Source organism: Rhagoletis pomonella, unplaced genomic scaffold (genome assembly GCF_013731165.1).
Source record: "Rhagoletis pomonella isolate Grant_MI unplaced genomic scaffold, Rhpom_1.0 Rhpom_scaffold_00007, whole genome shotgun sequence".
In the NCBI taxonomy this organism is placed as follows: domain Eukaryota; kingdom Metazoa; phylum Arthropoda; class Insecta; order Diptera; family Tephritidae; genus Rhagoletis; species Rhagoletis pomonella.
Genome location: NW_023458561.1, coordinates 56,346,837 through 56,371,730, shown reverse-complemented (window position 1 = coordinate 56,371,730; position 24,894 = coordinate 56,346,837). Strand labels below are relative to the sequence as shown.

Here is a 24,894-nt window from a genome sequence, read left to right as displayed (position 1 = left end):
GGGCAAGCAAAATCAAATACAAAGAAAAAAGTAGGAAAGCAAGCAATACCAAAGCGAATCGAAATACAAGAATACATAGGCAAGTATTTACGGCGCACAGTGGTATTGGCACAGCAAAATTTTTCACAATATATGCAACAATTTTTATTCTAATATTTTTCAGCCAATTTTATATAAAAATGTGGTTCATTCTACAACAAAAAACATAAAAATGTAATTCCTAAACCTTGTGAAAAACTCGCAAAAATTCAGCAAATTTTCATACAAATTTTCAACTTTTTAATCAGATTTTTTAGAATTTTTTGAGTATGCAGATTTGTAGCGCAATCAATTTAAAGTGCAGTTTTGAGTAGCTAAAAATTACCGTTGATTTTTGGCAATTTTTTCACGCGGTCTCTTAAATACAAAAATTGTTTTTTCCAAAAATACTTTATGTGGAGTAAATGCAAAATACATTCACCACAAAAAGTTCTCAAAAATCAATGCGATTTTTTATTAACTACGAACTTGCATTTTTTTTACTAGAATTTAATGGGCCGTGAAAAAAATTTGCTGAGCCAATATTTTGTCCCAGCAGTGTATAAAGTAAAAGCAAAAAAAAATTTAGAGGATTTTTATTCAACTAAAACTGATTGAGATTTTTTTGACTTAAGCAATGTGTTTTTCTTATACCTTTTGTTATTATTGTAGGTTCATGTAAAAATATAGCACTTAGTAGACAAAATAGAGAAAAAATGAGGGCAATCGACCAAATATTTTAATAAATATTTATGAGCAGACCAAAACGACACTTTACAAATGCGAACTTTAAACCTTTTGATGGACAAAAACTATTCCTTCCTTCATTTTCCTTCGCCTTCTTACTATAAAAAATGACAGACCGGAGTATATTCTATCGTTTTCTGACAAAAATTACTATACATAGTAATGACGGCTTTCGTGGTAGTTTTTAGACGTTTTTGGGTTTAAGTTTGTAACACATACCGTTAAAATAAACCGATTACTCTCATTTTTGGTATGTTTAGTTATTACTAATATTATTACAAACATACGTATATGGGGAAAATTTCAAATTTAGAGCCTTTTTAAGGCGTTTTTGAGGTTGGGATTTTATCGGTTGTATGCTCCTAAATTAACCGATTACGCCCAATTTTTGAGGGTTCACATATAAAATATATGGACAAAATTTCGGAGTCATATATTCATTGGTGTGTTTTTAGGCATTTTCGAGGTTAGGTTTTTATGGGAGGTATGCTTTAAAATAAATCGACTACGCCCATTTTTTTTTTTTGAGCTCATATGCCATGTTATTACAAAGATAGAGACAAAATTTCGGACTCACATATTTATCGGTACACTTTTTATGAAATTTTTAAACAATTGTTAAGGTTAGGTTTATATGGGAGGCATGCTTCAATTAAATCAATTTTTCGTTTTTTTCTTGATTTATGTGCATAAATGTTAAACACGGAAAATTTAGGATTATTTTCCAAAAATTTTATGGGGCTATACCACTGTGCGTCGTATAGCAAACAAAGCAGTCAGCTGGGAAATACACACATTCACACTCATATAAATGCATAGCTATTTGTAATGGTTAAACAACGGTTTGAGACCAACTGCTTTAACTGGAGTTGCATGTAGTTGGTGACACAATGGCTATGGAAAAGTGGAAAAGTCGTCGCTAGCAAGCATAATAACAGTAAAGGAGCTATGTAGAGAAGGTTGAAAAGTGTTGTAATCGCTGACAAATGGTACGCGAGCATTTAGCGAAGCTGATAAAGACAGGGAAGTGCTGAGAAAAACTTTGTACTAATGTATTTAGTGTAATGAGAAAAAAAAATAACACAAACAATAGCCAAGCAAAGAGTTTCCGCTCGTGCTCGGGGGCGTAGTTGAAAATTGACATCGAGTGACATAATGTACATATGTACATATGAAAGTATGTATGCATCATGCAATGGTGTCTTAGTATATACTTGCACTTATTTAAATTAGATGCGACGCATTCTAGAGCGATTATTTAAGGCTGATGCAAAATACATTTGCAATTACAGGCGGCTATAAATACGTAAAAACACACTAAAATGGGCGTGTTAATATCAAATTAAGCAAAAAAGGCATTGTAGACGGATTTTTGTTTGCATTTTATGGTTATTATATTTTCAATTTTATGCTTCGTTGAAAGAGTAATGGGTTGCAAGAAGTCTAGGGAAAATTTGTTCCAACAAAAAAAATTAATTACACAACCATTTTTGAACTTCCACTAAACTATGCGCCGATGTTGCTATGTATGCATGGTAGTAAAACTCTAAGGGGATTTTACTCCATAGAAATGGGCGTAGCCAGAAATTTAGAGGGAAGGGCATCAAACCTATTAAGGTAGCATTTCAGGGTGGTATATTTTTATATAAATTTGGAATTTCGGAATTAAGGGAGGGGGATGGTCTTTACGGGTTCTAAAAGGATGCTCTTAAACAATGTGTTCTCCCGTACAAAAGTATTTTGAGCGTAGTAAAAAAATATAATTTAAAAAAATTCAAAAAATTTTGAAAAGCGGATAAAACGATCTCCTGTAAAATTTGGTTTCTGGCTCATACGATAATTTTGCAGAAAGGTGTCGATATATGTAATACTTAAACAATATACAAATCCAAATTTCAAACCTTGTAGAGAAAATCCAACACACTTGTTAGTATGTATGCAGTTTTGTAGCCATTAAAGTCTTATAAAGTACAACTTTCAAGAGTCTAAGAATTCGCGGGTATTTTTTGATATTTTTCCCCCCACAGTATTATTATCTTCCACAAAAAAAAAATTGTAGAACATGTAACTTTGTATAGAAGAAAAACGGTGATACCAAGGCATATTAAACAGGTAGTGGCGGTAGAGCAGCTGATCTGATTTTTCTCAAATAATTTTGTCTCTAAAATGTCAAATATTTTTAATTTATGCTCACAAAAATAATAAATTGTCAAAATAATTTTGCATGTGAAACCTTTCCTCTAAAAAACAAGAGTTGGAAAAGCAATTATTGGAACTTTCACCTAACTCAGCAACAGAAACGCTGATTACTGGGCCTTGAAAATTATGGATCAATGCTTCTGAAACGAAAACCATTTACTATGAAAGAAAGTTGCATCAATTTTTATTTTTTCGAAATAAAATTTTTTAATTTTATTATTTTGTATTTCACATGACACACTTTGATTTACAAGAAAAAAATCAGAACAGTTTTTGACACTCCACGTAAATGTAGTTTGTGCTCTCATGCTATTTCCTGATTAATTGCCTTGAGTGATACCGTAAGAAAAAAATTTTCAGAAATCGACGGTAATCTCAGTTTTTCTTTCCTTTTGGAAACGCTTACATTTCACTTTTTTGCCAAACTCAACATATGAGCAACTAACCATACTTTTTTCAACTAAAAATATAAATGTATTTTCTCGCACCTGCGTTTAGTTTCATCCGAATTAATTTCTAGCATCCAAGTCATTTCAAACTATTCGCTACGCATCGCTGATCAAATCCATTTAAGAGAGATTAATTGTATCGGCTTAACATTTTATTGCAAGCAATTAAAGCAAACAATGAACAAAAATAGGCTATAAAAAAAAAGTAACGAAATGGTCAAATGAGAAATGAAAAAATGAGGAAAAAATTGAAAGTCATCATTAAATCGCATACATACACACATACATATTTCCGAAGCACCTAAACTAAGTATCAGTTGGTAAGAAATGAGTGAGTTGCAAAAAGAAAGTTGTCACAAAAACCATAAATACGCCACAACTAAAATAATGTTAATTTTTTTTTTGTGCGAAATTTTTTTATATAAAAAAAAACCATTAAAGCCACAAGCGAGTGCTAGGCGGACTGTGAAACTAAGCAGGGGTGGTGGAGAGGGGAACACTGCAATTGATGAGGCGGAAAACGACATAAATACTCGTAGTAAGAGAGCTAGCCGCTCGGGAGTGAAAGAGGGAATTAAATGAGCGAAGTGCTTACGTTGAGCTGAGTGATAAAGTGAATTCGTGCAGAAATGTTTCAGCCATAAATTGAATGATCGGCCGGCCGAGTAGTAAAGTGATTGAAAGAAGCAGACAATAAAATAAGTCGACAAATGAGAGTAGAAGCAGACAGAGACGCTTTGAAGCTTCGACGCTTCGAGGTTTGGTGACCAAAGTGAAATTACGTAAGACATGCTTGTTAGCGCTTCTCACTGCACCACTTGTCTGCGATAGCTGCAGTCGCAGAGCATCAGCAGCAGCAATCTTCACTCGTCGATCAAAATTGATAAACACAGGCGCGCACACAATTAACTTCCACAACAAAAATAACTTAGCATAGCATTTCGCTTAAGGCAGAGCACGTATAATAAGCATACATACATAAATGCATACCAACCACCAACCAGCTCTTTGACGGGTTGCTTGCATGCGTACGTGTGTGTGTGTGTGTGTCGATCATAACGATGATGATGATGATGATGATGATGGTGATTGTGGTGATAATATATACATATTTACATATTAAATACAGTATTTATTGACAGGTGAAATGGCGACAGGCGTTGTGAATGTAAATACTTACATACATACATATATATGACCACACTTACACGTACACATGTTAAAGCTTAAAATTGTTTGATTGTTTTATTTCTTCCACTTCTCTCCACTCGCCTTTTTTTTTCTTCTATTTCATTTCACAGCGATTGTGTGCAAAATTTTCGGCTGCTTGCATACGCGTATGCTAATAAATGCCAAATTAAAGTGTGATAATGTTAGTTTGACTACGAGATATAAATAAATGCAAGTCGGTATATAACAGCCGAAATATGGCAAATGCAAAAAAAAAACAAATATGTATGTAAGTATTTGAATAATAATACTTTTAAAAGCGCATTTCAGCAAACAAGAAAATAAATTTCTGTTTCTACGTATATATTTTTGCTTTAAGTCTTTAACTTTAAGTGCTACGTGTTTCGAATTTTATGCATCAAGGAAGTAGCTTAAGCGAGCTGATGATGATTGTTTGAAAGCTTTATTGTTGATGAACTTGTTTTACAAATTTAAAACTTTAATACTCTAATTTTTAATGATCAGTAAGTGGCAAATTTGCTGTATTTAGCGAACAGATCATTGCATCATGTTAACTTTTGCTCGTTTGGGCTGCTTGATTTGACTCCTAACTTAAGAGGATGTTTGCAGCTCTCAAAAAAAAATTACAAGAAATTTTTTCATTAATTCTGTTGCATGAAAAATTACTTTGCTTTCGATGTAAATTTTCTTGGAGGATTAAATACATGTACGAGCATATTTTTTTTTTGAGTGCTGCAAATTGATTTAAGAAATTTTGTTAAGTAGAAGAAAATTTATTTTCAATTTCTTAAGCGTCCTTTTATATATATAAATTTTTCGCTTTTCTGTATTTTTTGTATATATTAAAATCCGTTACTCACTATTAAATACTTACTTACATACATCATTCGAGGTCTATATGTCCTGACACTAGCCCTCTATTGGTTATAAATTCGTAAGCTAGCTCGTTTACGACTCGCCTGCTCTCTATCGTTTCTGTAGAGTTTTTGCAACAGTTCACAATCATGGTGGTTTGTTACGAAAAGAATTAAGCGTAGAGCCGATAAACTGGTACACAACTACTATTATCACTACGAGCTTAGATTGATTACCCCAGCACACAAAAAAAAAAAAGTGGTGTGTGCTTTTAACCAGATCCACCTACCGACGTGTTCCATTTTTCTTCAGAAAAAGCCTTAGATAGTGTTAATATGCATGTCTAAATTCTAGGCAATCCCTTAGTAAATATAGTGAGAAAAATTTTAATTTGTCTGAAATTTATTTTTTTAACACATTTTGGTTTTAGGGAAACCCACAATTATTTTCAACTGGCTTTTATTATGCAATATTTATTGACTGGAAAAACATAATCAATTTTATTCAAAATAGCTACTTTTTATAAACTTCGCGCAAAAAAATTCAATTCGCCATTTTAAACCCTCTGGCAGCAAGAAAATTAAAATTTAATAAAATTCTTTGAATTTATAATTAAGTTTTTTCTCTTTAAATATAAATTTGCAACTTTTCCGTTATAACCCAAATGCCCTCAATCGCACGCACTCTACCCGATTGCATATTCTTACTACTTAAGTGTATATTATCGTTGTTGGTAAAAGTATGTATCGTGAATTTGGTTAGCGTTGCCAACCTACTTAATTTCACAAAGAGATATTTAGAACATATTGTTATTAACATGATACAAAAAAGAAGGTAGTTTCATTTAATGACATTCGTTGTTGTTGTTAACCATTTGACTTTTAATAAAATTATGACATTTCATCAAATTCATGCTACCTGATTACTAGAAGAAATATATTTTTTTAAGCAGAAGATTTTTTCAGTACATTCAAAGATGTGGAATATGATGAACTCCAAAATTATGCCGGCTAAATGATTTCGCTAATGGGGTTGACGACTAGGTTTCAGAACGCATGAAGAAAGTATAACTGCAAAACCGCGTAACTGACATTTTTTTCCAAAAATTGGATTTGCTCACACAAGCTCTTGGCTCAAGCCTTATCCATTCGTCCTGAAATGCGATTTCTTTGTAAAAAAGAGAACCATTTTGAAATGTGAGTGTTTTTACTCTCTTCTAAATAATTTATGCAACCTCACATACGCAGTTGTGCATTTTGTTGATACACGGTTTTATACTTTAAACGACGATCTGTTAGTTGTTTATCGGAGGGCGGTCTGTTCAAGCCGACTTCAGGTGTTTTGCATAAATTAAAAATTTGTGAAATTTAATGATGCTAAAAAGCCTAATTTTTTGCAAAATCTGATGAGAAATTTAAAAGCAAATTTGAACCTAAATATAAAAAGGTTTTATTTGGGAAGAAAATTCTTTAAAATTCGATTTTTAAATCGCAAGATTGCATTAAAAAAAAAAACAGAAAAATTCGCGCGTGGTTTTTATTACAAAATGAAAAGAACCATAACGATGAAGTCTCCTTTACAGTACCAAGTACTGATAATGGTTTTTGATTTGAAATGTTATTACATTGGTATAAATATGGGAAAGAAAATACTCCGACTTATTGTTTTAATATTATCAAAGTGACAAGGCCGTTGATAATACTCACAATTTATGAAACTTCAAAAAATTTTATTATCCGTCAAAAGTTGTTTATTGAAACTACCTTCTTTTTTGTATCATGGTTATTAACATAAAAATCACAAATGGTTTACATTTAAATTAAAATGGAACAAAAAGAGATGAAACAAGAAGAAACGATACATGGGCGAATATGTAAAAAATGTAGATAAGGATCAAAGAATAACAAAACATACAAATTGGGCAGAAAAGTATATTAAAATCAGAAAATTACACAGTCCTCAAGCAATAATTTTTTTTTTTTTTTTTGAAATTTTGTCTGACAATTTACCAAAGCCATAATATGTACAAAAATTTAGCTTTGGATTCTTAAGCAATAGTTGGTTTTTTGTTTGTAGTTGAGACGTGCCGTTTTGTGAATAAGGTCAAGATAGTGGGCGACGACGTCAATGTAAATTGCCGGCGTATTATTACGTATGTGGTACACAGGCGTCAATCAGTAAACGTATACGCATTCATAATTTTTAACTGCGTAAATTAACTCTTACAAATACAACGTACATACATACATACATATATATTTGCTGGCATGAAGTTTGGTATTTATTATTCAAGAAGAAATAGGTCAGCAAAAGAAATGGTAATTTTACAAATTTGAATTTTTTGAATGTATGTGTGTATTTGTAATGTTTGAATAAAACTACACGTTGGGGCGTATGAGTAACAAATGTGAGACCTTTCAGCATATGGGTCATTCCATACAGTATTTACACCTCAATAGTTTTTTTTGTGGGTGAAATATATTTTTTTACATTCTTTATCGAAAAAAAGAAGACACCTATTTGTTTATTTCGTCATGTTATTCGAAAATCTTGAAAAAATTCCCGAAATTTTGAACTCACGGAGAAGTATCTTTTTTCAATTGTTTGCAGTTAATAAACTATTTGTCGGAGAAATTCAGTTAAGGTATCAAAATGTGCGTATTTGCCTCGGATTTCCACGACAGTGTAAGATAGATTAAAATAAAAAATGTTTGCATTAATAAATCGCATTTTTTATTTTTTAATTCTTTGTTTGATTTTTATTTTTTTCAACCTGAATAGTTGTCAAACTTTAGGAATTGCGCTGTAAAAATTTGATTATGCATATTTTGATACCTTAACTGATTTTCTCCGACAAATAGTTTAATAACTGCAAACAATTAAAAAAAAGATAAAAATATGTGTCTTCTTTTTTTCGATAAAGAATGAAAAAATATATATATTTCACCCCAAACAGATTCGGATTCTGAGGATAAAAATGACCTTCGCACTTTAACAGGCCCTAGACTACTCAAATTAGTGAAAATGTTCTTATTGTAAAACAAAAAAAAAATGTGAACAATTAGTACGAGACCACACCTGATGTACCACCTTTCCACAAAATCGATCGAAAACGATTCATGTGGTCCAAAGTTTTCCAGTAACATCCTCATTTTTTTAAGGCCGTAGCAACTGTTAAGATCTTTTCAAATTCAATCAAATAAAGTACTTACTTAACGGAAAGCACGAAGCATATCTGAGCTTTAGTATAAAATTTGAAAACTTCTAATGGCTGTTGGTAACACCAAAAAAAAAAATATTTATAGCTGTTCACTTACCTTGTATAGTTTTTCCTTTTGATACCACACATCCTCTTCCTCTTCCTGTGGACTAAAAGTCTGATCCAAATTCAGATCATCTCTAGAACGTGAAAGAATCTTGCGGCGAGACACCATGATGCTGCAAAAGAAGAAGCAGAAAGAAAACGCCTTAATAAAATATTAAATTAATAACAATAACCCCAATTTCCAAGAAAAATGCAATGAGTATAATTTATTTAAGTGTAAACTTACGACCGTACCAAATTGCTTGTATTGTACTTATACAATACAATTATAATAAAGATAACACTTTATGAATGACCACGGACTGACAAACAAAAGCAAAAGCAAATTTTTGCGCATAAAGCCTAATGAGACAGCAGTTTTTGAGAATTTCGCCGCAGCACATTTAGAATGACAATAACATTTTTGGATGGATTAATAAATTAAGAAATACTCAAAGAAGGACGAGAATTTGCAAAGCAAGCCAACTAACAAGAGTATGTACCTACATACATACATATGTATATTTTATTAATAAACACATTTTCTGCAAAGTTCTTGAATGCTGATTTTTGGGGAATCTTCTTTCTTTTTGTTTTTTTTTTTTGCTTCATATGCAGACACACCATTTAAAAGGATTTGCACAAAAACTAAAATTAATGAACCATTGCCCACTTTTGTTTGTTTGCCATTATTCAAAGCTGTGGGTTTGTTTTTTTTTTATTTTTGCATGTGCATACATACATATGTCCTGTGTCCAAAACAGTAATAAATATTTATATTTATTTGTTGAAGTTTGTAAGGTGTTGAGTGTTTGTTGGTTTCTTTGAGTTGAGTTGTTGGTAGCGCGCTGGCGTGCTATGATGACGGTGGCATACACCGAGCGCGCGAGGTGAAAGACCTTTTCGGGTGCGTGCACCAGGAAGTGCAACGCGGCGACGACACTGTTGGTCATCAAAGCACAATGCCGACAGATTTGATGATTGACTGTCTACAAGTGCCTACTACCGCGGTTTTAATGACAATTTGACGTTGTGGGAAATATTTGTGCATTCTTATTGCTTTAATATTTTATTTAAACATTTTTACTGCCAAGTTACATGAATACATATTTATGCATGTATGTATGTCCTTAGGTATGTGAGTTAGCAATTGGGATGCTAAAACTGAGGTTTTATATTTACTTTAGCTAAACATGGCAAATGAAATGTGAGATTTTATATTCCTACTTACGCATTAGGATAATCCTAAAAAAATTTCAATATCAAAATTTTTGTCCTAGGTATGTCTACATATCAAATAAAGACATCAACGAAAGTTTTAAAGTTCTTAAATAATTTTTTGGGGTCGCTACCCGTTTAAAAAAAATTAAATCTGATAACTTGATAATATGCTGAAAAGTATTCATACAAATTGTTAGTTATCGCTAAAGCTATTAATTGTGTAATATTGATCTCCAAAAATTGTCATTTTCTTAAGCTTTTTCGGAACAAGTACAGTGGGGTAAAATGCTCTGACGAAATAACGTATGTACAACTCATGCTAATTTAAAAACCCCAGAAATGCTTTCTGCTAATTTAAAATGCCCAAACTATACAAAACCATCTTCCGCCTTGTATCATGAATTCTCTATAATAATAAATGGCTAAAAAATGTACTATCGGAATAGCGTTTAAAATTTGGCTAAAATTCAATAGAAGCCGGTCCAGATATGACCCATTCATTACGAAAACTATCACATGGCATAAGTCCGGAAAATAGGCTTTTAAGCGTAACGCCATTATCGCAGTTTTCGGGATAAAAAAAAAAAAATAAAAATAGAAAGCGCCGAGCAGTTTGTCTGCCTTTCTACGGCTTGGGCGAGACTTTACCAATGCATATGATTAGCTTGCCAAAATTATTCAATTTTCGGCGTTTTATAAGGCAAAGTAATTAGTTATATTTATATCCAGCCGAATGGTCGGCATAAAGCCAAACATGGTGGCAAACGAAGGACCAGCTCTGAAGTAGGACTTCTATAAAACGGTATACAATTTAAACTGCAATCTAAGTATATACCTATATTTATGCGGTTGGACGAGTTCGCCGCGTCAAACTTTTATATTTTTAAAAAGGCTGGATAAAAATGTTTTACTTAAAAATAACAACAAAAACTTACTACTATGAACAAAGTTATAAAATGTATGAAATCTTCAACAAAACCAAGTCACCAGGTCATTCACTGTTACAATTCATAATAAATAAAAGCTAAAATTCAATAAAAAATCACTTAAGTCGCTTAAATCACTTCAAAAATACCAATCCAGGGCGAAACACCTGCCCCAAATGCGGTGAAAGTTGGCCGAAAGGCAAAAAACGCTATAAAAATTTAAAGCAAAATATGTCGTTAAAAATAAGAGAGTATGCGAATATACATATTTGTATGTACATAGATACACACATAAACCGCCCACCTGAGTGAGGCAAGCACGCGAATGTAGAACACACATAAAGAATGTTTGTAAAGCACACAAAAGCAAGAACAAATACGACACTTAGAATGTAAAAAAAAAAAATTGCTTTTTATTACCCCGTACATGGCAGGTACTTTGCAATGAGCCACAGCACTCCCATTCGGTTGACGTTGACGATGACGATGATGGGGACAAGGCACGGCACAGCAAAGCGAAGCAGCAAACGGCGGAAGGCAAAAAACAATAAATCACGAGACGCACACAAGACGGCTGATGGTTGAACGCTGGCTGATGAGCAACAAGTGTTATGACGAATTGTTTAAATGCGTGCGTGTGTAAGACAATTAGTTCTAGACAATTAGTAGGCGAATCAAAAGACTTAAGCGACGAACCCGCGCACGTAGATTAACACATGATGCGTAAAGGAATGTCAGTATGTTGAGGGAATTTTTAAAAACCTTAAAGCACTGATAAAAGCACGCAAACACACACACACACAAATAGCAGGAAAAGATGTTTTGGTTGATAGGCGAAATAAAAAAAAATTGCTTTTATAAACGTAAAGCAAAAAAAAAATAATCACAGCTGACATTTGCTACTTTCCCATGCTTTAAGTGTATGAATGCGTGGTTTCACAGGAAATGAAAGAAATATTATGCACATACACACACACATAAACACTGTTTTCACATTTAGTTGTAAAATTATGCACTTGTAATATTTTCTAGTTAAGCATTCTTAGTTGGTGTGACGTGCGCTAACGGCGGCGAATGCAATTTGTTCGAGGAAAAGTTATTCTTTTTTTTTAATATTTTTATTTGTTGACTAAATTCCGATTCGTTACACCGCGAATCGCTTAGTGCGTTACTGCTTTACCAACTGACAGCCAATGAATTGTGTGTGGCTTTTGTTCCATAAATACAGTGTCTGACAATTGAGCGACGTTTTGGCCGACTGCCTAAAAGTACGCGCCTAAAAACGCAGAAGGCGACAATGAAAATGAGGAGGAGGTAGATAGGAACGAAGAAGAAACGCCTAACTGAGTACTGAAGACGAATAATTTTTAATCGAGGCGAAAAAATAGCTCTCATGCAAATATATAGATACAATATTTATGTATGTAGTTTTTTACATATGTATGTATGCATACTATTAATATATTTGTATTAACATTAGATCGCACCAACTTACAAACAAACAAAAAATGGTCAAAGTACAGTCCTGGATCTAGAGTACTTTTCCGGCTTAATTTGAAAATATTTTTTTCCCCCGAACTTGAGGGTCGCATTTTTATATTTATAAAAAAATTTACGAATTTTAATACGTAAATGTTTATAAAAATTTCAAAACTATTATTTAGAATCAAAAAAAAGCTAAGTATTCAGCTTGTTTCAAAAAGGACCAACTGAAACCACAGAATTGTTCAGGTCCCGTTAAGGCAGTTGGCGATCCTTCTCGTTGCAACTCGTCGGCGACTTTTATATGATTTTTGTATTTTTTATTTATTTTTGCTGACTCTGTTGTGCATTTTCGTTTATATAAAAAAAATTTTTGGAAAAAACATAAGAAACAAGAAAAAAAATTACCAAAAATCAACTCAAACTCGTAGTCTCTTGAAACTTGCTTTTTATTATGATAAAATCTAATGGGTTAGAAAACGGCATGCCAACATTTTTCTAAAAATCCTGGTTAAAAGTTTGCCATTTTGATGAAATGTTGTCGAATTTTCTCAATTTTTGCACAAAGTTTGAAATTTGTACTTACATAGTTTTTGTTAGATAATAAGGTACATTTTCAGAGAAATAATAAATATATAAACAAAGGAAAAATGTAAAAAACTTGTTAAAATGTCGCGTACCTATTTATTTTTCCACCAACAACCTTGTGGTCAGCTGATTAAGTTAAAGAAATATTTTGACCAGTTTTGGCTATTTTTCTTTTGTCTGTTTAAAGTATATAAATTTTTTTATAAAAATTTTGTACATTACATAATCAGCATTTTGTACAAAATTTATAAAAATTAAACAAATTTTAACAACTACACCCGAAAACTTTAAACTTTTTATTACAAATTTTGACAAAAAATTTAGGTATGAAGTTTTATAGCCCATTCAATTTTAGTACGTTAAAGTGCAAATTTGGACCAAAAGAAATTGTCTTCTGGAGACAAGAACATCGATATTTTCCAACATTAAAAGACTCGACTGTAATTTCCGAAGATATGACGAAATATGTAAAAGAGCTGCCCTAAGTTCGGCCGAAATTTTTTTTCCAAATTGCCTTGCAAAAGTGCCTGATACCTAGCGGTGTACGGCGTACTTATTTTCTGGTACGTCCTAATGTGCATACTACTATTATATATATACAAATGTGTATGTATGTAGTTTATGTAAATGTACTTATGTTCACTCCAACACTACATTTGCATTTTGCAATGCTCACCCGCGCATAATTTTTTCTTTTTTTTTTTCTCTTTGTATGTAAGAAACGCCTTCTTGGCCGCACCGCGCAGCAATGATGAGCGCAGCGGAAGCCATCGATGTCAGCGTAAGAGAAAATATGAATTGAGTGAACTTCAAAAGAATTATTTCCAATTGCAAATGAGGTGAGAAATCAGAATTCAGACAAGCAGCGCTCTTGGCTCTAACACTAAGTGTCACAGCGTTAACCGCGAAACACCTGTACCCGAAGCGCTTCACATTCCTGTACAATGATTACATATGTACGTTTTGGCATACACATGCGCACCCACATATGTATTCATATTCATACGTCTTGCTTGGCTACGACCGCGTTGGCACATTTAATATGCGCTTGACAGCTATTGTTGCTCTTGTTGTTGTTGTTGTGAGTACTGTTCGCTGCCGCTGCCGCTGAATTTGTGGTTTGTGTCAAAAGACAACAGCAAAACAAATACATGCATTGCATAATAAATAGCTTTGAATGGATTCAAGCTGACGCTCCTTAAAACAGAAAAACGACGGCTGTTTATACAAACATACATATATGCTTAAGATTTTTAATTTGATATCAAATGTAACAAAAATGTTAGAAAAATAAGAATACGTCTTAGTAAAATATACATATCTGTGTTCGTATGGAAAAGTAGCTTATGTCGAAAGGCTGGCTTTAGTATAAATCGGCATTCGCAGCATACGATTGCTAATGACTCATTGGTGGTGAGCCGTTGAAGAACTTTTGGCAAATAAACGTGAAAGAAATAGCTCCGATACTAGCAAGTCAATATTCTTATTAAGTCTCATCAAAAACCTCTTTGTCGTTTAAAGAATAAAGGGAATGCCGCATTATACTAAAGCCAGCCTTTCGACATAAGCTACTTTTCCATACGAACACAGATATAGTATATAGTGAGATATATAATATGTAGCTAAAAAATCGAATTGTGAAACTTTGCGAAGTAAAATGTATCAAAGTAAAAGCTTTAATAATGAATAAAAAAATGCATGATTGGGAAACCATGGGTTAACTAAAAATGCTGCTATGCGAAAATGCCATATAACTGACGAGATTGCTTCCCGAGCTAAAATACTCCTACATAACATCCTTCAAGGTTATAAAAAAAGAATTAAATAAATTACTCGGAAAATAGTTTAAACTATTCCGTCCAATTTCCATATGAAATTCATAAGAATAACACCAAGTAAAGAAATATAAATATGGTTTTGCGGGTGGACATTGTAATTAAGGCCCGGAGAGATAATTTAAAGGATAGGTATATAATGGTGGGGTCGAAATTCATTGTTCCTCTGCAAACTGACCAGACTGCCTTATCAATCTAAACAGTTTGTCGAGGGAATAAAATGTAGCCCATCCAATCTCAATACATGCGATCCAAAAATTTACCACCTAAGTCTTCCGAAGGCCTATTTATCAGTAACTGAGAAAATGTTATATACTTTTCTCATCTTCCAAACAGATGCCTATGGTGACCATAGTCCACCCCATGGGCTGTGCCCCGTAATCAGTTACACCAGGGAACAGGGCTGAAAAGGAATTTTGTTACTACAGCGGGAAGCACTTGGTTTTACAAAACGGCACTCATAAGATTTATTAATGAGATCCTTGATATACCCGATTATTGCAGCTATGCTTGGTTAAGGTCCCATGTGATGCACCGAAGAACCACATTTCACCAATTGAATTGAATTGAATACCAAAGTGTCCTGGCACGGAAACAAGTTCAAACTCATTCCACCTTGCGATGGAGCTCAGTCTCAAATTACATACGTGGACAATTTTTGAAGAGGTGCGAGCGCTTTCCAGGTCCTTTTTCCGGAAGGCAAAGTCTAAAAAGTTTCTTTCGGCAGAGATAAACAAAAACGTAATTTGAATAGGAAGATCTGTTCTAGAGTGACGTTTAATCCTAGGTAAGAAACTTTGCTTTATGTGAATAGGTATTTAAATTTTTAGACAGTTTGCAACCCTGCTCAAAATTATTACTATTGAATAAAATATCGTTTAAATTCCTTCATTCGCTAAAGGCGTCGTAACATTTTACCTAAGGTATATATTTGAACCACTAGAATTTGAGGCAAGTGGCGACTTTTTCCAAAAGTTTGTAATTTTACCTAGAGCGGTATATTTGGGCTTCACCACTGTGTTACACTCATAAAATTTTATATATTAGGTTTCAGGAAATAACTAAAATTGAATAACGTAACTATTTTGCATGCGTGCGTTTCTCATCTTCAAAATAAGGTCTCAATCATTGAATTTGATAAAACATTAAGGAAGATGTCATGCGGTAGCAAAAATATATGAGAAAAAAAAATATTTGAGAAATAAGTATATACATAGAAGAGGATAGAAGATAAGATATTAATTTTGTAGTATAAATTTGACGTAAAAGTTAGTGGGCACATCTTTTTCAGAAATCATCAAGTAATCAATATAAATAAATTATTCGTGTCACCTTCGATTTATAAATTGATTTGAGATAAAGGATCGATAAATTGATAATGTAAAACTTTAATTATCATTAATCAAAAATTGGCAATTTATAACTAAAAGTAATAGCAAAAATTACCCCCCTAGTTTGCAAACAATCTGAACTGCTAATAAGAAGAGTTTTACAAAAAGCCTCGTTTTGAAATGGGGTCATGCCAGAAATTCAAAATTCTCAATAATACTTTGTTTTAACAGAATAAAATAAAACAAATTTTTCAATAAAAAAACACTAGTAATTTTTAAGCAAAAACAACTTTCCTTTAAAAAAATAATTATAGAAATCGGTTAACGTGGTCCAAAGTTATGCGGTAACATACATCAAAAAAAAAAAAAATATATATATATATATATATTCCGACGAACTGATATCCTTCTCCTTTTTTTAAACTCGGTTAAAATCCAGAATAATCAACAATTTTACTGAGCTTGAGGCCGTTTCTAATTAAATTGCTATAGGCGCATAAATAATATAGACCTCAAGCCTGAATACTAAAAGTGAGTGCCTAACGGCAGATTTCGCAATTTAGTACTTCAAAACTACTGGAATAAATTTAAAATTTGCCGGCACTTTCAAACAACAGCCATGCTATTGAGAATATGAGTACTACAGGCAGCGGAAGAAGAAAATGAGGTAAACACACAAACGAATCCGTTGAAGTGGATGGCAAGTGTTTTCGGTTACTGAGGACAAACATTGATGACTTTATTTTTTGGCAATATGTATTTTAAATTGAATTGAATGCCTGAGGCGGATGTAAGAACTACATTCAGAAATTTAAGAATTGTACTGACCAGAGAACGGAAATAACACAGGCCGACATGATTTGTGAACCAGAAAGCTGTATATAGTTTCCGAAGGTTTTCGATGCGTTAAATTCGGATCTTATATAGAATTTAAAATCATAAGGATTGTATGTGTTTTTTTTGTTAAAAACGATGGTTTGGATTTTAATATAATAAAGACTTCGTTTTTATGACCGACTTAAGTCTTTTTTGATCCAAATTTTATATCCGAATATAACGATGAAAAGTTGATCGAAAAAATAAAAATCAAAAATAATTATACAAAACTGAATGAAAAATAATGGTCAAATTTTATCGGAAAACGGGAACTTTAACGGTTAACTTATTATTACAACCGTTACGGCCCAGGGACTAACCCAACGTGACGATTTTCGCCTCATAATTTAGTTAGTGTAAAAGTAATATGTAGAGTAAATATCTTTTACAGAGATACTTATTAAAAATTTATTGCATAACTTTTTATACAATCATTTTATTTTAAATCGAGATTTTCAGAAACTCCGCTGAATTTTTTTAATAAATAGCACATCCGCTACTTTTAAGTAAAATATGCTACTACAAATATTTGCAATTCAATTAAGAGCAAAGAAGGCACTTCAAAAACTCAAATATGCAATATTTGCAAATGCAAAGTAACCAAAAAAAAAAAACACGAAAAAAAAATCAAGGAAGTATGTACTTCACAAGAGTTCCTTGAATTAATTTATTCTTGCATGCCATGGAAGAGTTAAGGTTTTGGTTGCTGATGCTTGCATACATATTTGCAGCCACACTCAAACATACATACATACATACATATACTTGCATGTAGTCATGTACAGGAGTGTTGAGTGATTCGTCTTATTTATTTGGCGCATTTTGAGGCTGAAGAATATAAAAAAACAAATGCAAAAACAAAACAAATGAAATGATGACTTAAAGTGCCCAAAGCCATAAGTTGCTGGCAGAATGGCAAAAAATGAAGTTATCAAAAGCGTTTATTTATTTACGCATCTTACATTTACATACGCATATATATACTTGTTGCCAGTCAATTTTAACTGTAGACAAAGAACTCTTTAAGATGAAGTGCAATTTTTATAAGCACTAAAGCAGTTGCCATTTTAATTAAGCATTTGCTTTTGCAGACATTTTTTCTACTTAATTTTTTTCCATTAAGAGGAAACTTTATCATTTTAAAGAAATATAAATTTTTATGATTAAATGCATGCAGCTTAAGTATGTTCTTATTTTATTTTGTTGTTGTGACAAAGAGCTTTTGCTTCCTCACTGACCAAATGCATTAATCCATACAAATTGCTTTTTTTTTGTGGGCTGTAAAATGTGACAACTGCAGTATATCATACAATTTTTGTGTTTTTTTTGTTTGAAGATTTAATTCGTAAAACAGCTAAAGACCAAAAACATTTCTTTGTTGATAATTAATGAAATGCAATTTGTCTGTACAAATTTGTCAACTTTTATAACAATCCTTGCGCATAAATTCTACCTGTTTGGTACTGCGAATTTTGAGAATCAAAGCTGAAGTATTTCTAAGGAATACAGATACATACATATGTACATACATCGTAAATTTTACGCTCGAAAATAAATTGTTGCAGGTTTAATTTTAAGACTCTTACCACTTACATAAGAATTTAGTTTCGTATGTTTGTGAGATGATTAAGCGCGATGAGAAGGCAGATTAATATATGTAACGATAAAAACATTGATTACCGTATTCGTATACTTATGAATTGAAAATAATTTCGATTAATCTATCGATAGTAAGATCGATAAATACATTGGTATAGACATTGATAATTGTATCAATAAAAAATCGATAAACATTTTCATAGTCGTACATATACATATTGATTCGGAAAAACATATTAATGTATTAATAATGTTATCGACAAAATTAGTGATAAAATTATTGGAAAAAATTATTAAATTATAAAATTATAAACTTTCAAAATTAAACTGAATCTGTGGTGCATATTTTTTACAACGGCGTTTATAGTCCGCAAGTGTGAGACTTTTATCCACTAAATCTTCTTGCGTCCCCTTACCGGCTTCCATCCGGCGTTGCATCATCTTGCGTATCACCATCCAGTTTTGCGACACAGTTTTGCTTCAAAGCCAAATTTGAACAGAGTTCACGGAAATTTGTTTCAAAATAAATATATCATTCATATTTTTACAGACAGATACTTAGTTTCCCAATTTCGGTTAAAATGTTTTCTTAAATATTCTCGGGACCTATAAAATATTTATCATAAATTTGTTAATTCCCTGCTGCTGAAAGCATGTTATGTATGTACATACATATATGACACGTGTTCATTAAAAAAAAAAAAATCTCAAACTTCATAAAAAAGTGATTTCCTCTGAAACGATCTTCAACAATTTAAAAATAAAGCAGCAAATAAAATAGTTGCTGACATAATTAAATCAAAACAAGCATTAATATGCTGCTCATCCTCAGAGGGTAAAGCAGCGTCAACGAACAAAAGACTTAAGCTACAAACTTGCGCTGAGAACTCAACACAACACATCATAGCAAAATGTCAAAAAGAAAAGAATAAAATGTATGCATGTGTATGCGTGTGTGCATATGTGAATGCGTCTGCAGTGCGAAGGCGAACACAAACAGAAGGCTATAAACCGCTATCAAAGCCAATCAGCATAGCAACTAGTCAAGCACAGCAACCGAATGAGCAACTAGAATGTAACGAAACGCCTACGCGACACTGCTGTAGATAAAATTTATATGCAGCATTATAGACCGTAAGTGCTACGCTTACTTTGCAAAACTGTTACATACAAGTTGATATTCTGAAAAAAAAAAATCCACAAAAAAAAAAGATGAAACAAGATCACAAACATACATATATATGTATGTATACATAATGTATACAATGTCAACAAATTTCAAGGCATTCGAGCATACAAATGAGGCAAAATGTTGCCAAGGGAAGTGAGTAAACTGCATAAATAAGTATGTAGGACGAGTACTCATAGATATGTATGGAGCAATGTGTTTTTAGTTAAAAGTGTGTACATGTCTTATTCATGATCTAGAATTGCAGTTGTTGACAGGGAATTTGCATATCTGCATTTAGTTGTCTCGATCAACCGTCGAGTTGCTCATAGAAAAACTTAAATCCAGTTGGGAAAAGGGCCCTTGTATTTTAGGGAGCACTTGAATAAGTAAATAAGTGTCAGAATGGGAAGCAGATATTGTTTTAACTTATTTTTGTTGAGGAAAAATTTTGGAGTGGAAATAGGAAACTTAAATGAAAGATTAAACTTAAATGCAATTTTTAAGAGCTGAGTTGGTGCGAGACTTTAAATTATTATTAAGTGGTTAGGGAGACTTTTTTAATTTATTTGAAGGTAAATTCGAGTTTGCATCTAATTGTTTTTTATAAAAATAAATAAATGGGCTGTATAGCCCATTACACGCACCCCTGGTTTTTCCTTTTAAGCCTAATAAATTGTTTCAATTGACTATGGTTAAAATTTTAATTTCAAAACTTATAAACACTAATTCGGTGAGTCTAGGAAAACTTACTCTCTGCTTTCAATTCATTTTTTAAAACATGGTATATGCATTCAAAGCTGTTTTTTAATTCCTACTCGATTTTTTCGAAATTCGACAGCAAAGTGCAAACACGTTTACAGTGCAGTGACGTTTACGAAAAATGCCTTCATATATTATATACACACAAACATACATATATATATCGCTAGCTTGGAATGAAAAGTTGCTAAGCCCCAATTTAAGAATTGTACAGGAGAGGAAAAAACTTCTTATAGCCATTTTTTGCAAATATTTTGCGAAACTTTGAATACAACATTTTGCCTATTTAAAGCGAAGTAAAACTCCATATGAATCAGAGAGATTTGATATATATTAAAAGATTTGGTACTATCTTGGCCTTGTCGGATTTTCGGTGCTTCTTTTGGACTTAGAAAGTTTTCCTTTCATTGCATATAAAAGAGAATAAATAAAACACTTACCTTTATCTTTTTTGAAACAATGCATTTTAAATTTCTCCGATCCATTCTATTTTCCAAGCAAACATTCATGGAATTGATGTTTTGGGGAGTTTTTCCGACAGTGAAGCCGCCTTACTAACTCTGCAGTCCCGAAAAATTACATATTAGCTAAACAGCTCAAAATCAAATGTATTGAATGTATAGGCTTGTTCGCCACAAAATAAAAAAATTTAAAAATTTTCAGGGAAGTCAATTTAGAAGTTTTTCAAGACAAAAAATTTTCAGAGAAGAATAAAAACATTTGCCGCTCATCATCATTCTGTGGCGTCATGTTTCTTTCAAGTGAATTGCTCTCACTGGGATTGAAAAATGTAGGTAGTCCGCGAATACTAGGCACTGAACTAATGCAGCATATAAAATATTTATTTTGGGCAATTTACACATATGTATTGTAAATTTATAAATTCGCATCTCTATCAAATTCTAAAGATTTTATAATATTCAAATTATTTTTATTTGCCCATTACCTCATCACATTCGTCCATTTCTTTGTTAGCCATTGTAAGCGGCAAAATGTCAACAACAATAATAATAAATATACAATAAAGCATTCATGTCCATAATTTGACACCTGCGGTCAGTACACCTAACGGCAACATCATCATCGTTTACCCACAACCGAAAGGCAAATATTAAATACCTACTAAATGCAAATAACGAATAACAAACAATGAATGACAAAAGGCTCGCACTTACGGCTATTCACACTTTGCATATTACATACAAACATAACTATGTATTTAACTGTCGGCATTCTCGCATGTACTAAGTGTACGCTGTACAAATTTACATTTTTTTTTTGTTGTGTGTAAATTTAAAATTTGTATTGTTGTTTCATTTGTATAAATATAAATATTGTTTATTTGTGATTGTTTGTGTTTGCAAAGAAGCTTTGTGATGCTTGTGAAATTCGCACTTTACACAAATGTACCAAAGAAAGAGCAAAACAATTGGCGTGCGGCTGACAGTTGGAATTGGCTGTTAGTTGGACATGAAGGCGAATGTACGCACAAGTGTTGACATTGTAAGGCTGGTCACTGTGACAGTGATGGGGATGGTTGAAGTTGACAGAGATGTGAGGTGACAGTGAGTATGTGTGCTATATATTTAGTATAGAATGTTGTTCGTACTGTACCTATATAGTTAGGATTTAAATATATTTAGTTGGTTAGCTAAATTTTAGGGAGAAAAACTACGGTCAAAGACATGATGTCCTCATGACTTTAAAAGTTTTATTTTTTAAAATTTCAAGCAAAGAAAAACCGAAAATTTTGGTTTTGTATTTTTAAGGCAAAAAAAAAAATGGTAGCCAATGTTGGTATTTTTTAAGTAGAAAATGGCTGGCACTTTTTCATTTCTATTTGCAGTGTCCGAAAATTATCGTTAAATATCAATATTTTTATTTTTATATCTTTGCAGCATCGTTATTTTTTAATTTTCTTTTTTCCGATCAAGACTAATCTTTAAATTTAGATTTTTATTTTTTCCGTTAAATTCTGGATAAAAAATATTTTTTATTTTGATTTCTAATATTTTAGGGATCATTCTTAACCGTTGCGATAGGGACTGCAGTTTTATGGCTGATTTGAATCTTTTATGATGTAAAAAATTAAATCTCATTATAACCATTATAATATGGTAAAAAAAAATAAAAATCAAATATAATAAAAAATCAGAAATATAGAAATCCATTACGGTCGCTAGTTTTTCAGGTATTCATTTAATTCAGTATTCTTGAGATATTGTAGTATCGGGCCGGAGTTTCTGGATGCCACAATACACTCGGTAGTAAAAATTCTGCATTATTTAATAAGCTCACACATTCTTGAAAACGTTTAAGGCTGTATTTTGGCTGATATCCGGTAGAACCAAGGTTCGATATTTAGTAAAAAAATATAAAGAAAGGATTCTTTCTAATTGCGATCGGCCCTCGGCTGGTAATTGCACCCGATAACATTGTTAATTTACTGCAATTTTGGGTAGAAACCTCTTTACAACTGAAATTCTCCACCTCCATGATTTTGACACATATATACATATATATACATACATACATATATTTTCATCCACGCCCTTGCAATTTTCATTTAAAATTTTGTGATTTACAACATTAAAATAAAAAATGTATATTAAAATGTATATTTACAAATCAAAAAATTTCACAACACACTTAATTGACTGGGAGCTTTTTGATGTAAAAGCAATTAAATCTGATTTAATTACATATATACATAACTGTACAAATGTATGCGCATTAATTTTTGCAAAATAGTTAAATGCTTCGTTTCGTACTCGTTTTTCCACTTTTACTTTCATTCGTAGTTGGGTGTAGCTGAGCATTGCAAAATGGTTTCATAATACTTAAATATGGCCTGGGAAACTATCTAAGTGTGAGACAGGGATGAACATTTATATTGTATAAAAGATTGACAGGCAGTTTAAGTAAAATTATAAAATTTGTATAGCTTCAAAATCCAATTTGACTCAAAAGATAAGAGCCATTTGCTGTAAAATTTATACGCCTTAAATGCTTTAACCAATTTTTTTTTAGAAATTATGAGAAATGTTGGAAATTGTCAACTTAAAAATTTCCTTAAGCTTTAAAATTGGATATTACTTGGACTTTACTATTTATGTAAAACTACTTTTCTCCAAGACAATTATATCCGATTGCAGCTTTAACTTACCAACAGATTCATTAAATCTTGAATAAATGCTATCAAATCGTAGTTACCTGTAATGAAAAAAAATATTATTATTTACGATATATTTTTTTATTACACGTCTACATGCACATTGTACAATACACACATATTTGCACATAGATCATTGCAAAATCGCTAATTTTAATATTAATTTTTTTCGGTCATTTTTAACCGTTATAATAGAGTCTGCGTTTATATTGCTGTTTTAAATCTTTAGTGATCTAGAAAGATTAACTTGAATGTAACGGTTATAATATGATGAAATAAATATAAATCCAAATCTAACTGATATTCTTAATCGAGAAAAAAAAATTTATCGAAAAATAGAAATCCAATTTTAACGGTTAATTTATGATAAAGAACCGTTACGTTCTCTACTAGGACCACTTCTAAGAGCCATTGGACTTTATAAAATGATTCCTCCATTCCTTTATAAAACGATTCCTCAGACCTCAACGTGGAATGTGGATACCCTAACTGGCAAGAGCTTTTACAGAAACAAGGTGGTCTGATCGATTATTGTAGTAACTCTTACTTATGTATAAGATATATACAATATCTTTTGGATTGCCAGTTAACTATTACAGCATTTAAAGTGGCAAATCCATATCAATAATAATCATGGATTGTAGACAAACCCTGAATCATAATGAGGCACCCGGAACATATAGCACGGGTGCCAGGCTACAAATATATATTATGCAACTGCATTAAAGATGAATCTGGCAATTTCGCTTTGGAAAGTATCTTTATCGATCAGTTAGATGTGCAAAGACCATGTGTAAGACAGCACAAAAAATCTGGGTTAAATGAGGAAGGAAAATATCGTTAATATGCCAACAAATGTATAAATCGATTAGCATGGATAAATATAGATAAAGATATCCAAAACAAATAATTCCAGAAGAATATTGGAGCATCTGTAAAAGTCAATCATAAATAATCGTATCCAGATATCGATATTTAAATATGTATGGAAAACGTTTACCGTAGATATTTAGCTCGCATGAGTTTTTCAACAAGTTTCGATTGACAGCGAGTCTCGCACGCTTGAGATACCAATTTCATTATTTTCCATATAAAATACATTGGGCGTCAAGAGAAAAGTGTGAATTACTTCATCTCGATGCATTCCGGCAATTGTTTTATGCAAATAATT

General features: G+C 32.1%; 1 protein-coding gene across 1 annotated transcript in view; it reads right to left on the bottom strand.

Annotated features, from left to right (window-relative positions):
- Window positions 1-23,748, bottom strand: part of LOC118743127 — a gene marked incomplete in the record, with an annotated part of 118,629 nt that extends 94,881 nt beyond the window's left edge. Inside the window, 2 exon segments of the mRNA XM_036475648.1 lie at window positions 8,777-8,897; window positions 23,718-23,748. Coding sequence (XP_036331541.1) covers window positions 8,777-8,893 — 117 coding nt within the window.
- Window positions 23,749-24,894: the final 1,146 nt, after the last annotated feature.